General features: G+C 69.0%; 1 protein-coding gene across 4 annotated transcripts; it reads right to left on the bottom strand.

Annotated features, from left to right (window-relative positions):
* Nucleotides 1-98: 98 nt before the first annotated feature.
* Nucleotides 99-15,356, bottom strand: LOC138062348 (transducin-like enhancer protein 1). 4 transcript variants are annotated; one of them, XM_068920065.1, is made up of 21 exons: nt 11,359-11,479; nt 10,760-10,889; nt 9,849-9,997; nt 9,081-9,144; nt 8,547-8,591; nt 5,870-5,932; nt 5,663-5,737; nt 5,167-5,347; nt 4,982-4,998; nt 4,762-4,866; nt 4,640-4,684; nt 4,401-4,556; nt 4,207-4,327; nt 3,935-4,110; nt 3,789-3,865; nt 3,436-3,685; nt 1,852-2,099; nt 1,511-1,658; nt 1,277-1,427; nt 765-841; nt 99-499 (listed from the first exon to the last, which is right to left on the bottom strand). In XM_068920065.1, exons 2-21 carry the CDS (start codon nt 10,781-10,783, stop codon nt 392-394), a joined length of 2,280 nt encoding a protein of 759 aa, XP_068776166.1. In that variant the 5' UTR covers nt 10,784-10,889; nt 11,359-11,479; the 3' UTR covers nt 99-391. The 4 variants fall into 4 exon arrangements, with proteins under 4 accessions (XP_068776166.1, XP_068776167.1, XP_068776165.1 ...); XM_068920066.1 differs by having other exon boundaries at nt 3,436-3,664; XM_068920064.1 differs by lacking the exon at nt 11,359-11,479 and adding an exon at nt 15,239-15,356 and having other exon boundaries at nt 3,935-4,327.
* Between the last annotated feature and the right edge of the window lie 148 nt (nt 15,357-15,504).

The raw sequence follows: 15,504 nt of genomic DNA, 5'->3' as shown, positions 1-15,504 counted from the left end.
AGAGCCTTAACCAAAAAAAAAAAAAAAAAAAGAAAACATTACATAAAAAAAAAAAAGGACCCCCCCCCCACCCCCTTCCTGACCCACCCCAGTCCCGATTTAGAAACAAACCAACAACGAAAGAACAAAACAGAAAGAAGAAAGTCCCCAGGCAATTTACTGCGCGCAGCAGGCACGGCCTCCCAGCACAGCCCGGGGCCGGCCGTGCTCCCGGGGCCCCCATCGCCCCGCTGCCCTCCTCGGGCCCAGCCACCCCCCCCCCGCCACTGCGGCGACGTCTTTGGGACGGCAGCAGCATGGCAGGTAGCGTCCGTCCGTCCATGCCGCTGTCCGTCTGCCCACGTGGATTAGACCCTCCCCACTCTGCTCCTGCAGGTGCCACCGCTCTCCTTCAGTAAATGACCTCATAAACTGTAGCTTTCTTGTCCCCTGAGCCAGTGACAATGAATTGGTCATCCGTGGAAACGTCGCAGCTGAGGACGGAGGAGGACTCCTTGGACTGGAGAGAGCAGAGAGCAGGGGTGGGCATGAGGCACGGCCCAAGAGTGAGGGCCCACGAGGTCCTGCTCCCTCCCCTCCACCTTGGTTTAGTGCCCTCACTTATGTCAGAGGAGGCTGCAGGGAATAAGTTTGCTCATGGGGTTTATTACTGCTAAAGTGAGTTGCCACCTGCGTGATACTGGGCAGGGCTCAGCTCCAGGCAACTTCCCCCCATAGCACCGTTTCCCACCACCCCGGGCTGCAGGGTGGCGCATGCCCCTCACCTGGAAGATGCTGGCTCCGTAGGGCGTCCGCCAGGCGTTCAGCAGGTTGTCCTTCCCCGTGCTCACAAACCACTTCCCTACCCAAGGGACAGAAGGCACAAAGAGCATCGTGTCACCAAACCAGGGCCATCAGCTATGCTCCTGCAGCAATTCTCCCTTTTGTCCCCACGTTATCTGACACACCTAGGCAATTTCTCAGCCCCTTGGCTAACCAGCTGTAACTCTGGAGATCATGAGTTGGGGAAGAGGAAGGGGGTCCTGGGGGGGGGGGGGGGGGGGGGGGATGGGACAGACATAGAGCTGAACCTGCAGCTGCAGGAGGTGCTGCTCCAGGCAGCGCCCCGAAGGGATACCCCCCCCCCAACGAAGCTGGCACCACCAGCTGCCCGGGGCGCAAGAGCCACCTCTGTCCATCCAGGACATAGATGGCAAGAGGAGCCAGTGCTCGGACCTGGCTCAAGGCCAGGGCAGCGAGTGGTTGGAGCCACGTGGCCGGGAGCCAGTGCACTTACCACAGGAGGCGAACTTGAGGGACAGGACACAGCTCTCGTGGAGGTGCAGCTGGTACTTGTCCGGTTTGGTCACATGCAGGATCTCCACGTTGCTGCTCTCCATGCCAACGGCGAGCCACTCACCCGTGGGGCAGTACCCCAGGGAGAAGATCTGGGGAGGAGGCCGGGTCAGGTACCAGCCCCACGATGGTCCCGGCCAGCCCCACGATGGTCCCAGCCAGCCCCAGCCCCTACCTGGGAGCTGAAGTCATGCTGCTGCAGCTGACGCCCTTCCCGCAGGTCCCAGCAACGCACCGTGTTGTCCAGACCCCCTGTCCACAGCTTGGTGCCGTCGTTGGAGATATCAATGCAGCTCGCACCATCCGTGTGGCCTTGAAACTGCCTGGGAAAGAGGGAGATGGAAAGCACGAGCACGCGGCAGTCAGGGCTGCCGGTGCCTGCAGAGGCCAGCTGGGGCCTGGACAGCCAGGAGAGCTGGAGATCCCTGCTGCATCCCATGGCTGGGGATAGAGGGGGGACGTCCTGGGGGTGGCTGAGCACTTCCCAGGCCGCCGGGCCCCTAGCCCTGCCCTCACCTGACCAGCGTCTGGTTCTGCAGGTCCCACACCACGATGTTGCCGTCGCTGCAGCAGGAGAAGCAGACCTTGGCGTCGGGGCTGATGGCCAGGGCGTAGCAGGCGGGCGCGGAGGAGGTGAGCTCGGCCTTGATGCGGGGCGTGGGGGCAGCCAGGTCCCAGATGGACAGGGTGCTGGCCTCCCCTCCCACGATGAGGCTCCGGCCGTCGGGGAGCAGCTTGCAGGAGCGGATGTAGTTGTCCCGGTTCTGGGCGGCGGGGGGAGAGGGAGGCCCCCGTGAGCCCCCCTTCCGCTCCCGGGCTCCTGCAGCCGTCCCGCGCTGCCGGCTCGTGCCCGACTCCGGCTGCAGCGCTGCAGCTCCGGGGACCCGGGATGCAGCCAGGCCCCTGGGGGGACGGGAGAGCAGCACGGGGCAGGCAGCGAGGGCTGCTGGTGCACAGCCCAGGGGACACGCAGGGTGTCACCTCTCTGCCACCCCGGTGCTGTCCCTTCACTCCCGTGTGCCTCAGCTGCACCGAACCGCAGTGACGGGCGCACTGCTGCCCCGGCTGCGAGCTCGTCCCGCGCAGCGAACAGCCCGGAGCAGAGCGTGGCCGCCGGGCAGGGCCGCGACAGCGCTAACACACTGTTGTGTCCCCCCCCCCACCCCCCCCAACTCCTGAATTTCTGATGCGGCTTGAAATTTTCATGACTCAGTCATTTCCTTGTTTATGCATCTGTATCCTCAAGGTCAGCACCGCTCCAGGAATAATATTTGTCAGGCTGCCCAGGCCCCAAGGCCAGCAAGTAGAAACGAGGAGGGCTTGGCTTGGGGCTGTTCAAAGCAGGCATGAGGACTCCGATCCCAGCCACCCGTTTAAAATAACCCAAAGAACACAGGTTAAAAATACTCTCAGGTGATGGCCGTGCCTCGAGCTCGGCTCTAGCGAGCTACTGTGGTCTGACAGTCCATTTAATTTATTTATAAAAGAAATAGAAGTTCTCCCTCCTGGCCAGCCAGACTCGCGCAAGCAAAAGCGGAAACAAGGACAGAGCTGGGTGCAAGTGACGCCTCAGCCTGTGCAGGACCTCGCCCCAACCAAGGGGCTGCTCGGGGAGGCCAGCGCAGCCCCGAGGCCACCGCAAGCAGCGATGTCGCTTGCAAAGACCGAGTCTGTCCCCATTGCCTGGCTACCGCTTCCAGGCACCCCGCAGGCCGGTGGAGGGGCCACCCCGGAGCCCGCCCCCCCCGGAAACAAGCCACGCAAAGAGCGGGCTCCCGGGCCCGGTCGCAGCCCACCCGGCCGCCCGCAGCCGGCGGTCAGGGAGTTTCCAAGACGGAAGCCAGCAGTCTCCGCTGCGGCAGATTTATTAGCCACCTCTGGGCCGCTCTTCCAGGAATTTCTCCCAGGCCTTTCCAAGCCCTTTCGACCATTTGACCTGCGCCGCTGCCCCTGGCAGGACGCCCCTGCCAAGGCCGTGCTGCACCCTGCACGCGCCCGTCCCGGTCCCCGGGCGGCCCCGAAGCAGGCGCCAACGCCGCCGGCTGCCCGGGGGCACCGGACCGGCCCCATCCCCACCGGCGCCCCCAGCGCCCCCCTTACCAAGCAGTCCAGCTGCGCCACGGCCGTCTTGGTGCCCGGCTGCCCCACGTCCCACACCTTCACGCAGCCCTTGCCCCCGGTGTAGACGTGCCGCGTGGAGTTGCTGATGGTGACGGCGCAGACCACCTCGCCGTGGGTCAGCGTGTGGAGCTGCCGCGCGTGGCGGGGGATGCCGGAGCCGACGAGGGCGTCGGGCGGGAAGGGCACCGGCTGCATCTGCCCGTCGGCGCTGACGTGGAAGGAGTAGGCGCTGGAAAGGAAGGGGCAGAGCGGGGAAGGGCCAGCGGGGCGCGGGGGGCCCGGCCGCACCTCCCCTCCCACCCGGCGGCAGCCCCGCGCGCTGCCCCACTTACGGCTTCCCCGACGTCCCCGCAGGCACGCCGGCCGCCAGCCCCGGCACGCGCAGGTGGGGGTGCGGGTCGTAGCCAACCTGGGGAGGACACGGGGTGAGGGCGGCTGGCGCCCCCCGGGCCGGCAGCCCCCCGGTGCCCTCGCTCACCAGCGGGGAGCGCCCGTAGGTCCCGGCGGCCGCGGCCCCGTTGAGCTGCGGCGACACGAGGTGCAGGCTGGCGTAGGCGCTGCTCCCGGCCGCGTCCCCGTTGACGGCGGCGTGCGCCATGCCGAAGGCGGCCGAGTAGGGGCTCTGCACGGCCAGCGGGGTGCGCAGGCCCAGGGCTGCAGGGAGACGCGGGTGAGGGGGCCCCGCTCCGGCCCCGCTGCCCCGGGGGCGGCGGCGGAGCCGGGGGGGCGCGGGCGGCGCCGGCCCCTCACCTAAGGGGTCCAGGGCCTTGGTGGCGGGGCGAAACTGCGGGGCGCCGCTGGCGGCCCCCGGGGCCGCCTCCTGCGAGGTGGGCGTGCTGGGCTTCAGGCTGGGGGCGCCGGCCTTCTCCGCCTGCGGGGGCAGAGCGCGGGGTCAGCGCCCGCGCGCCCCCCCGCTGCCCCGCCGCCCCGGCGGGCGCGCTCACCCCGGGCCCGTCCTTGCTGCGGGACGGGGACGCGCTGCTGGAGGAGGCCATGGAGGTGGGGCTGAGCGGCGCGGCCTCCTTCCGGCCCAGCGGGACCTTCTCCAGCCCGTTCTCCCGGGACGAGTAGGAGTGGGCGCTGTGGGGGGACGAGGGGTCCTGGGGGACGGAGAGACGGGGATGGGGAGGGCAGGCGGCGGCGGCGGCGGCTCCGGCCGGACCCCAGCCCCCGGCGCACCGACCTCATCCACCACCAGGTTGTCCTCGCTCTTGTCCGCGTCGCTGCCCTGCGAGGCAGAGAGGGGGGTCGGCACCCAGCCGGCGGCCCCGGCCCCGGCCCCGACCCCGGCCCCGGGGGGCTCACGTAGTCCGTGCCGAAGTCCTTGTCCTCCACCTTCCTCTTCCTGCTGCCGCTCAGGTACTCGGAGGCGGCTCGCGCCCGCTCGCCGTTGGGCAGCGGCAGGGAGCTCTGGGCAGGGGGCAGCCGGCGTCAGCGGCCGCCCCCGGGGGGCAGAGCACGGCCCGGGCCCCCCGAGCTGCAGCCCGGGGCGGCGCCAGGCGCAGGGGGGCGAAGGGGCACTTACGGGGCCGGCGTCTCGCTCTGTCTCCGCGCGACGGCGAGCGGCGGCCGGACGAGGCGGGAAGGAAGGGACACGGCTGTGGCACCCGCCGCGGCCGGCCGGGGCCCTCCGCCCCCAGCCGGGGCCCTTCCCGGCCGGCCGGCCCCGACCCCCCCCCCCCGGCCCCGGGGCCCCGGGGCGCCGCTCACCTCGGTGCTCGGCGTCGTCCTTGGCGAGCAGCTGGGCCTGGGCCCCCAGCGCCCCCGAGAGCGCCAGCAGCCCCGAGGCGCCGCCGAGGCCGGCCAGGCCGGGGGGCTGCAGCCCCGAGGGGTGGGGGGCCAGCGGGATGGGGGGAGCGTGGTGGGAGAGGTGCTGGGTTTGGAGCTGGTGCTGCAGGGAGAGCGGGAGGCAGAGCTGAGGGCCCCGGCGGGGGGCGGCCGGCCGGTGCGAGACGTGGACCCCCGCCCCGAGGCTTGGGCGCAGCTGTGTCTCCCTGGGGTGGGATCACGCTACTCCGGCCCCGATCTCCCCCTAAACCCAGCCCGGCTTCACCTTCCCCCCACCCCCGACCCCAATGCCACCCGGGAGAGCAAAAACCCGGCGCACCAGGGCTCGGGACCGGCCACCCGCCCGGGGACGTCACCAGCCCCGCGGGCGCCACCGTCCGCATGGCCCCCGCCCGGCCCGGCCGGAGGGTTCACCTACCCCAATCGCCGCGTTCAGGTCGGTCATAGTCACCTGCTTCGCCCGCTCCACGGCCTGGACCACCTGCTGCTGGTGCTGCCGGGACAGAGGGGCGGGTGGGGGCCGAGCCGGGCTGGCGGCAGGCTCCCTTCCCCCGGGAAGGGGGCAAAAGCAGCCCCCTTCCGCCCAGGGGGGAGCGGGAGCGCGGGGCCGGGGGGGTTCACCCACCTCCTGCGACAGGAACGGGATGAGCTGGGCGCAGATCACGTTGAGCCGCTTGGCGATCTCCGTCTGGAAGCGGAAGGCCGGCAGAGGACGTCAGAGCAGGAGGGCCGGGCGGCCCCCGCGCCCCGGCTGGGGGGCCGGGAGACCCCCTCCCGCCGCGACGCACCAAGGGCTGCTGCCGCTTGCCCCCCAGAGCCGCTGCTCAGCACCAAGGGCCAAAACACCAGGGCAGGGCCGGAAAAGCCCCCTGCCTCCTCGCGCCCCCTCCAAAGCCCCGAGCCCAGCGTCGCCCCCCTCCGCTCCGGAGCCCCCCCGCTCCGCGCCAAGGGACCCCAGCCGGGCCGTGTCCGCCCGCAGCCTCGCTCGGCAGCGCCGGGAAGCCCTGGAGAGGTGCTCTCCTTACAGCTGCGGCTTTCCTGCAGCCCTCGAGCGACCAGGAGCGCCGAGCAGGGGAGGGAGAGGGAGGGCGCCCGGGGCCCGCGCGCCCCCCATCCCGCCAGCTACGGGAGAGCCAGCCCCCCGGCCCATCGCGGGGAAGGGGCCGGGCCCCCTCGCCGCCCGGGAGGGCGGGCGCTGCTCCCGGGAAGCAGCGGAGAAGCCCGAGCTGTCCCTTGCCCAGCTCGCACCGCGCCAACACCTGAGAGGCGACTGGGGGAAGACCAGCGATTTTTCGTAAACCCAAGCGCCCCCCGCTCCACGGCCAGGGCAGGGGACACCCCGCATCGGGAGGGGGGACGCGCCGGACGCCCGGCTCTCCCGGCCCCCGAGCTCGGGCAGGTCTCCCTCGCCCTGCCGGGCCCGGGCGCCGCGAGGCCAGGGTGAGGGGCTGCAGCGACACCGCCCGCGCGGGGGCAAAGCCAGGGCACCCCGGGCCGCCCTCCAGAGCGGCCAGCTCACTGGTTTTGCCAGGCTCACGGAGGAGAAACAACCCAGCACCCGCCCTCACTTCCCCTTCCGAAGGAGGAAAAAAGGGAAAGAAAGAAAGAGGGGGGGAAGCAAGCAAGGAGATTTGGCAGGCAGCAGTTCTGGGAAGGATTTAGCTGTCTCCTGGGGCCGGCAGTGATGGATTCTCTTCCCTAATGCACTGATGGGCAGCAGCTCCTTGGGGAGAGCTGCCTCCAATTCACTCGCACTCGTTAATGTGCAATTTACTGGCACTTTAACGCTCTCAGCATGAAAAATGATCATGCTGTTTGCAGCCCCCCCAGCCACCAGCACCGTCACCTCCCCTGCGGCTCGCGGTGAGCAAGTCCAAGGCCAGGCAGATTCGGGGAGGTGGTTTTACAAAAAGCTACAGGCCAGTTCCACGCCAAACCCGAAACAACAGAAAAACGCTAACGTCTCCAGCCCGTTCGCGCCCGCAGCCTCCCTGCGGCTGCCCGCAGGGCTCGCGCGCCAGAGCCCCGGTCCTCCGGCCGCCGGCCCCGCTTCCCGCCGGCCCCCTTCCCGGCCCGGCGGCCGCACCGAGGGAGCCGGGCGCAGGACGGAGGCGTCGCGCCAGCGACGCGGCCCCGGCGCAGCGGGAGCCCCGGGCGCTCGCGGCGCGCCGGACTGAGGGGGAGGCGAGCGGGTCCCCCCGCCGCGCCGATAACCCGCGGCCTCCCGCGCAGGCGGTTCCCATTTCTCACACAATGGCCGTTGGCTGTCAGAGCAGAGACTTACGGGCCCTTGTTAAAAGTGCAGACAGCTCGCTGGCAGGCGGCCAGCGGCACCTGGAAGCGGCAGCGAACACGGCCGCCCGCGAGGCCGGGAGGGAGAACCGGCAGCCAGATGAAAGGCGTGCGCGGCCCCGCGGGAGGGGGGCATCGGGCCCCACGGCCCCCAGCCCCTCACAAGGGCCATTTTATGCCTCCGTCTCCCCCGGCTTCACCAGCTTCGTCCCTCCCCTCCGGCGGGGACGGCAGCAAGGGGCAGCGTGCGGCGGAGAAGAGCCAAAGCAGCCCAAACCCCCGCCGGGCGGTTCAACGCCAGCGGGACCGGCCGGGGCCGCGGCTCCCGCGCAACAGTTGGCCGAGGCGGGCTGGCGAGGGCGGCCGGGAGGAAGGAGGGCCGCGCCGGAGCGCGCCTCGCCAGGCTCCTCTGCAGCCTTTTTAAAAATAGATGAGAAGAAACCTTCCGTCTCCGAGGCGCGGAGCAGCTGGTGACCCAGCGCGCAGCACAGCGGCGGGCGGGCAGCGGGGGACGCGCGGCTCAGCCTCGCGCCCGGGCAGCGCCCCCGGCTTGGGGGGCCCCTCAAGCCCGGCCCCTCCGGGCAAGCCGTCCCCAGGTGCAAACCTGTCGAGCGGGTGCGAAGCCGCGGCACCCCCCCGCCCCGCGCGCCCCCTCGCAGCCTGGCGTGGAAACCCGGCTCCCCGCGACGCCTCTCCCCGCCGCGAGCCAGCCTGGAGCGCATCCCAAGCCCAGCCCGCTCGCGCCAGGGCACGCGTGCGTGCGTGCGAGCGAGCACACGCGCGTGCAGGGGGCAGCTCTCCCGGCGAGGCCGCGGCGCGGAGAGGGGCAGAGCTCCCGGAAACACAGGAAAAGAGCACGTTCCCCACAGCACGCCCTTCCCTGGCCTGGGCCAAGGCCCAACTTCCTACGCTTTCTCTGGGGAAGGACAACCCAGAAGGGCCAGGAGGTCAGGGCAGGGACAGGGCGCCGGGGGGGAGCAGAGGCACGCTCCCTGCCCGCTGAGACTCACCTGCTTGTGCATCTCGATGTTCAGGCCGTAGGACATCTCATAGTACTGCAAGGGGAGAACAGAGCGTCAGCAGCGCCGGGGAGCCGCGGGGGACTCGCGGCCAGAAAGTCCTTTCCAGCGCTGGTTTGCGAGGTTGGCCTGACCACAAACGCTATCAGGCCAGAAGGAGGAAACGGTCCCTGGCTCTCCGTGCCTGGGAGCAGAGCTCTGCTCGCCGCCCGCAAGACGGACGCAGCCCTCCCGGGACTCCCCACCACCGCTCCCATCGCTGCCGGCCAGAAAGGAGACGAGCCGCTCGGGAACGCTTCCCCCTGCCCCCCACCACCATGAGCTGCAGCAGCAAGTGCTGCTCCAACACAACAGCTCATTTCAGGGCAGAGGGAGACAATAACAATCACAGGAACCAGATCTCAGGGTCTGGCCCCAAAACCCAAATACAAGGGGAAGCCAAAGCATCCCAGGGCCGCGTGTCCTTTGATGGTTCAGAGGAGAAACCCCCCACCGGCCTTACTCCTTCAGGTGGAGCTCACTAACCATGACATAATGACGCTGGATTTCTGTTTTTTCTGTTGCCAGCTTTTCACATTCTAACTTCAAGCTGTAAAAATAAAGAGAAGAAAGAGGGAGAGAGAGAGAAAGAGCCCCCCTGCTCCCCCCCCTCCGCCAGACAAGATCTCCCAGGCTGGACAGAGCACGAACCCTCCCCACACACCATGTGCTTCAGCCTCCTGCTCATGGGCTCAATCCTGTTTCTCAGCACAAGCCAAGAAAACCACCTGAAAGAGGGGGGGAAGGGGCTGAGGAAGAAGAGACGGACAGCAAGAGGCTCCCTGTGTCAGGGAGCAATCTGCAGCGCTTTAACCCCCTCCCCAGCATCTGCTTCCCAAATGGAGCAGGCTACAAAGCCGAGCTGCATTTCAAACCTTGCTCTGACCAGCAACGCGCAGGGAACGGGAGGTGATCCTGCTGGTTGGCAGAGGGGATCAGAGGGGCTGCAGGTCTGTTAAGTGACTGCTCAATTCAGCCCAAATCTTGGCTGTAAAAGCCAGTAGCCTCACCCCAGAGCTTTTGGCAGAGGGAGGCCGGGGAGAGTAAATTTCCCCCTCAAACGACATCGTTTCAAGCAACCAAGGTGGTGCCTGGCACAACCACCCTCCAGATGGACCAGTGCCCACAGCAGCGAGGGATGGGCCTTGCTGCCAGCCTGCACTGATGCCCAGCACCGAGAGGGGAGCAGCCTCTTGCCAGCTCCAGTTAAGTGCCCAGCTTCTTGCTGGCATGCGAGGCCTGGCAGCATCTCACCTGTGGTATTGGTTTTGCAGGAACTGGAATTCCTCCTTGATCCGGTCCAAGGTCTCTGGATAAGTCAGCTTCAGGGACTGCGGGGTGGCGGGGATGGCGCTGGCAGCCACTGTGGCTCCCGAAGCAGCGGATGGTGCCTGGAGATGGGCCTGGGCAGAGGAGGGGGCCGGCGGGGTCACCGCCGCTGTCCCCGGTGCCTCGTGGGCCAGGGCAGGAGCGGCCCCTGACGGGCTCACGAGTGCCCAGGAGCTCTTTCCTGTGCTCTCAGGAAGAGGCTATGGGCACATTCAAGAAAGGGGCACATGCAGGAAGAGGCAGAGAGAATTATTGCAAAGGAAACTGGCTATAGCCAGACACGAAGGGCAATCGTTTTCCACCTTTTCTACACTGGTTCAGTCATGGAGCCAGAAGAGAATTAATAATTGCCAATGCCATGGAGAACGCCACCCATGCGGACAGAGCGGGCCATCACCCAGGCCCTTCCCCTACCAGGCAAGCGACAGCAGCAGACCCTGCACGCCCTGGACAGCGGTCCATCCTCACCCATATGTCACGCGACCGAGCTTTCCATCGTTTTCATTCAACACTCCCCCATGGAAATGCCCAGCCTCTGATTCAGCTTCTAGCACTTCACAAAAATGACCCCCAAAATCTCTGGGGTGCAAACACTGATTTATAAAGAAGGAGAATAAAAACAATCCTGCACCCATTACATGCAGTTGGCACAACCTTCCAGGCAAAGGCCAAGCCCAGCTACTCAGAAGACATCTCCCACCCATCCCTGGTAGGGTGTGGGGGCAGCTCCGTTTTGGGGCACAAAAGGCACGATAAGGATGGGGCCAGCACAGCTGTCACAGGACACGTGCTCGCCCCTGGCCCAGGAAGGGAACGATGCCAAATCGCATTCTCACCGGGGGCCGGTTTTGAGGGAACATCTCGGCAGCGGACAGGCCCAGAACCTCTTACACCGCTCCGGACACTGGATGCGCTCTCAGGATCGGGGCCCGCAGATGTTTGGCAGCTCCAGCTCGGCCAGAAGCTCTGCGAGACAGAGAAATCAGTGCCCGGTGCTGCCCGTGGCCCGGCAGGCCAGTCCGGGCGCGCAGCCGCCCCGCACACGGACCCCCGCCCGGCCTCCCCCTGCCCCCCGGCCGGGCCTGCCAAGCCCGGGCGCGGCCCCCGCGGCCCGCAGCCGCCCCCGGGGAGACCGAGGAGTCCCGGGGCTCCTTCCAGGGGCTGCGGGCCCCCCTGCCGCCGCCAGCACCGCGCCCCGGCTCCGGCCCCCAGCCCACCGCCCCCGGCCCCGCCGCAGGCGCGGCCCGGCCCGCGCGGCCCCCCCGCGCCGCGCAGACAATGGCCCCCGCCGCCGCCCGCAGCAGGTACAGCGGCGGGGAGGCCCCGGCCGCGCCGCCGCCCCAGCCCCAGCCCCGAGCGCGGCTCGGCCCCCGCCCGGCGGCAGCCCCGGGCCGCGGAGCGGAGCGGCCCCGGCCCGGCCCGGCATGGCACTCACCGCGCTGCTGGCCCCGGCCCCGGCCGCGCGCCCCTGCGGCGGGCCGGGCCGGGGCGAGCCGAGCCGGGCCGAGCCGGGCCGAGCCGGGCCGGGCAGAGCCGAACCGAACCGAACCGAACCGAACCGGGCGGCTGGCTGCGCTCCCGCCCGGGCCGCGCTCGGCGCCCCCTCCCCGCCCGCCGCGGCAGCCGCTTTGCGGGGAGACCGATCAATGAACTAGCGCCAGCTCCACGTGGGGCCTGGCTCGTGCTGGCAATCGCCGAGGCGGCTGGCCAATAGGAACGCCGCGGGAGCGGCCCGCCCCCACGTGGGGCTCGCCGAGCTGGCACTCGATTGGGCGGCCGGGCCCAGCCGCCAGGAGAATGTGTCAATCTGCGGAAGGCGAAGTAGCAAGAAAAGAGAGACAGCGAGGGGCGGGGGAGGAGCGGTTAACCCGTGCGGTGCCGGCGGGGGGCACGGGGCGCCCACGGGGCTCCCGCGTGGGAGCGGGTGTCCGCGCACACGGGGGGGGCTGCCCCCGCCCGCCCCCGCGGCGTCGCCAGGGCCGAGCCCCCTCCCCGGGGGCCGAGGGTCCCGGGCACGCGCCGCCCCGCTGCGGCTGCCGATGCCGCCGGAGCTGCCTCGGGCCGTGCCGGTGCTGGCAGCGCCGCCGGCCCAGCGCACGGCCCCCCAGGGCACACGTCCATCTCCGACCCGGAGCCAAACGCCCCAGGTTTCTGCCCAAGAGGCGCCGTTCTGCCCCCGCCAGCAGCAGAGAAGCGCTCAGATAGTTCAGGCTCTTTCCCACTAGCCCCTCGATACCAGCAGCCCTTGCTCCCCCCACACGCACCTTTTTTAATCAAGAGAAGAAATGAGACCTGCAATGCTGGTGCGCGGCCGCAGGTTTTAGCCCACCGGGAACCGCCCGCGCGCTGCGGCGGAGCGAAGGGCCTTGGTGTGCGAAGGGCTCCTGGGGTCTGGCCTCGCCGGGCCCCGGTTTCCCTTTCTGCCGGGGCCCTCGTGCCAGCAGCTGCCCGGCCCAGGTGTGGGGGCTGAGCCCCGGCGCTCACCATCGCCTGCCCCAGTGAGGGGCCCTGGGGGCTCCAGGTCTCCCCCTGAGAGTGCCTTCCCTGGGGGAGAGGAAGGGTGGGGAGAGGCTGGGGCTGGGCCCGGGACCCCCCCCCCCGGGCGCCCAGCCCTCGGGCAGGCAGCGCCGGTGGCCCCCGGCCTGCCTGGCGCCCCCCGGCCTGCCTGGCGCCCCCCAGCCTCCCACTGCAATCCATACAGCCACAGCTATTCTCAGGGTTTTTGCTCCTTTCAGGGAGATCGTTTGTTGTTCGACATTTTCTACTGCCTGCAGGTCAATCCGGGCTTACGGAGCAGGAACTAAAACATTTGAACAGCAGCAGCTGCGCCGGGTCAGCCTCTCCTCCTATTTAACCTTAATCCAAGAGCAGGGGCAGCCCTTCCCTCCCCGCGCTGTCCTCCTGGTCCCGTCACCCTCGGTCGGGCGCAGCATGGATGCTGTCGCCCACGGCACAAACCCATCCTCGCTCCAGAGCAGGCAGCTACAGGCTTTCCTGGGTGGCCAAAGGGGCTTTTCCGAGCAGAAAGCAAAGCAAAGCAAGCCGCTTCCCCGGCCCCTTCCCTTTTCCCAGAAATAGGTTTGCAGAGAGATGTCGGTTCTGCAGACCCAGAGGGGAAACTCCCTCCTGCAGAGTTCAAGTGTGCTGCTAAACGCCCCCCATTAACTTACCCCAGAGCGGTGTCTGTGCAGCCCTTCTGAACCCAAGGGCTGCCACAATTAAACGAACACAGTGCAAAGCTTTGCATTTACAGCTGGAGAGGAAAAAAATCCAACAGAAAGCAAATCATCCCAAAATGTACGTCCAGACACGCGTAAGCACACACGGGCACTCCCATGCACAAGTCAGGGAACAAAAATAGCGATGGAGCAAACAGCAACAACTGAAATGTTGAAGTTTGACTCGATTTTCTTCATTGTCTGGTTGGTTTTGCAGTCATTTTGCATCTCCTGAACACGCCGGGGCGGAAGAGCCGCCCCGACTGAGAGGGGGCCGGGGAGGCAGGGGGCCAGGCTGCGCGCCCGCTTCGGGGCTGGCGTGCGGTGGGGAACGCAGCGGGGAAACGAGAGCCCGTTCTCGAGGACGACGACCCACCTCCAGGCCCCCAAACACCCCAAGAGCGAGCGCAGCAAAGCTGCCGACGCGAGGAGCGAGCGCCCGCAGGCCCTCGACGGAGGCCACGCTGCCCCTGCGGGCGGCGTGGGGCCTTTCCAGCGCGTGCAGCGCGGCCTCGCAGAGCGGAGGCACCGCCGTCTCCTGGCGGCAAGTGGCCGTGCCGGCGAGGCCAGGCCGCTGCTGAGCCCCGAGCAGGCCCGGGGGCGCCACGCAAGGGCTGAGGCCGCGGCGGCCGGCCCCCGCAGCCCCCTCCGGTGCCGTACCGCCGATGGTGGCACGGGATCCCCGCTCGTCCCGGCCCAGCCCTGCCTGCTGGCTCCGCTCCGACACCAGCCTGTCCGCCCGCTGCTGTGTCCCGGCAGCCCCGGCCCTCTCGGAGAAGAGCTGCTGCCCCGGCTGGGAGAGCCCCGCGGGACCCTCTCCGCGCCCCGGGGCTGCAAGGGGCCGGGGCTGCCCGTACCCGGCGGGCCCCGTGCCGGGCGCTGCCTGCCCCTGAGCAGGGACAGAGGGTGGCACAGGAGCGGGCTCCCAGCCCTTATTATATTTTAAAATGTAATAACAGCGCGAGGTCTATTTTCGTAGATGGAACAGATCATTTCTGGAAGAGGGCCATAAATCTCAAAGGGACGGGAAATAATTTGGCCAAGGTCATGTTAAGGCAGCAACCGTGTAAAGGGGAAAAATATTAAAATACCAACAAAGAAAACAGGTGAGAGCACGGACTGCCCGTGCTGTCCCACTGGGCAGCCCAGGAGCTCTGGCCCCGCCGGCTCCAGCCCGCCGCTCCCCGGGGCTCCTGGGCCGAGGGGAGCAGAGATGCCGCAGAGCAGCCCTGGGCAGGCCCCCGGGGTCCTCACGCCCAGGCTGGGGTCCTCTTGCAGCCCCCCAGATTGTCCACCCCTTGTGCAGGAGGCTGGGACACACGCGGGGCCCCATCAGCCACGCCGGGCGGGTGACTGGCGTCCCGGATGCGGCCGGTGTGCGGGGGAGATGGATGCTGTGCGGGAGGCGGCGCGGGGCTCCCCCCGCGCGCGGGGCTCCCAGGACGGGCGGGCGTGGAGCCGGGCAGCGCTGCCGAGCGGCCAGGGCACCCGGCCCCATCTCAGCGTTGCTAAGGAAGGCAGCGAGGGCGCCGGCAGAGCCACCACGGCTCTTGGCTGGGCTGGCAGCGTCGGCCCTGCCCGCTCCGCCGCGCGCAGCCCTTCTGCCCCAGCCCGGGCCCAGGTGCTGGAGCTGGTGGCGCTCTGACAGCGCCATCCGTCACTGCCAGCAGCTTTCCCCTTCCACCTGGCTGCCTCCTGCCGTCCGTCAGGGCCGAGGCAGAGCGGGGAGGGAAGGGGCGCAGGCTTGGCAGGCAGAGACCTGTTTACGCTGCTTGAGCGTTGATGGATTGGCGGACGCGCACCGGGGTGCAGGAGAGCCAGGGCCAGCGGCGGAGAAGGATGGCCTGGCTCCGAGGTGCAGCTGAGCGCCCGCCAGGCGACGGCCCCTGCCTCGTCCCAGGCCCTTCCCGGAGGGAGGGGACGCGCCGCAGCCGAGGGGGCCCGCAGCAAGGGGACGCCTGCCAGACCCGGCGGGGCCACCCTCTCCCCTCCCGCAGCCTGGCCTGCCATGGGGTTCGGCGCCGCCGGGCTTCTCCCAGCGCACGGAGCGGGCGCCTTGGGAAGGTGCCCGGTGGGCAGCGGGTGGCGTTGGCTCACCTCCGTGCCCCAGCTGGGTCCCCAGCCCAGCCCCGGGCCTGACCGCTTGGATCTGCAGCTCGGCGCTGGCACCAGGTCCCTGGGCGCCGACCCATCCCCGAACACGGGCAGCGGCTCCCGTCGCCCTGGTCCTTCCTGCTCCCGCTCAGCCTGGGCACAGCCAGCAGCCCCGGCCTGCCTCTGCCCTCCCTCGGCCCTGCCCCGGCCGCTGCTGCTGGGCCGGCTGGGACGGCTTTACCGCCGGCGGCTGCGGCAGCACAGGAGAG

Source organism: Struthio camelus, chromosome 26, assembly GCF_040807025.1.
Source record: "Struthio camelus isolate bStrCam1 chromosome 26, bStrCam1.hap1, whole genome shotgun sequence".
Classification (NCBI taxonomy): domain Eukaryota; kingdom Metazoa; phylum Chordata; class Aves; order Struthioniformes; family Struthionidae; genus Struthio; species Struthio camelus.
The sequence above is the reverse complement of the archived record's forward strand: the minus strand, read 5'-3'. Positions and strand labels throughout refer to the sequence as shown.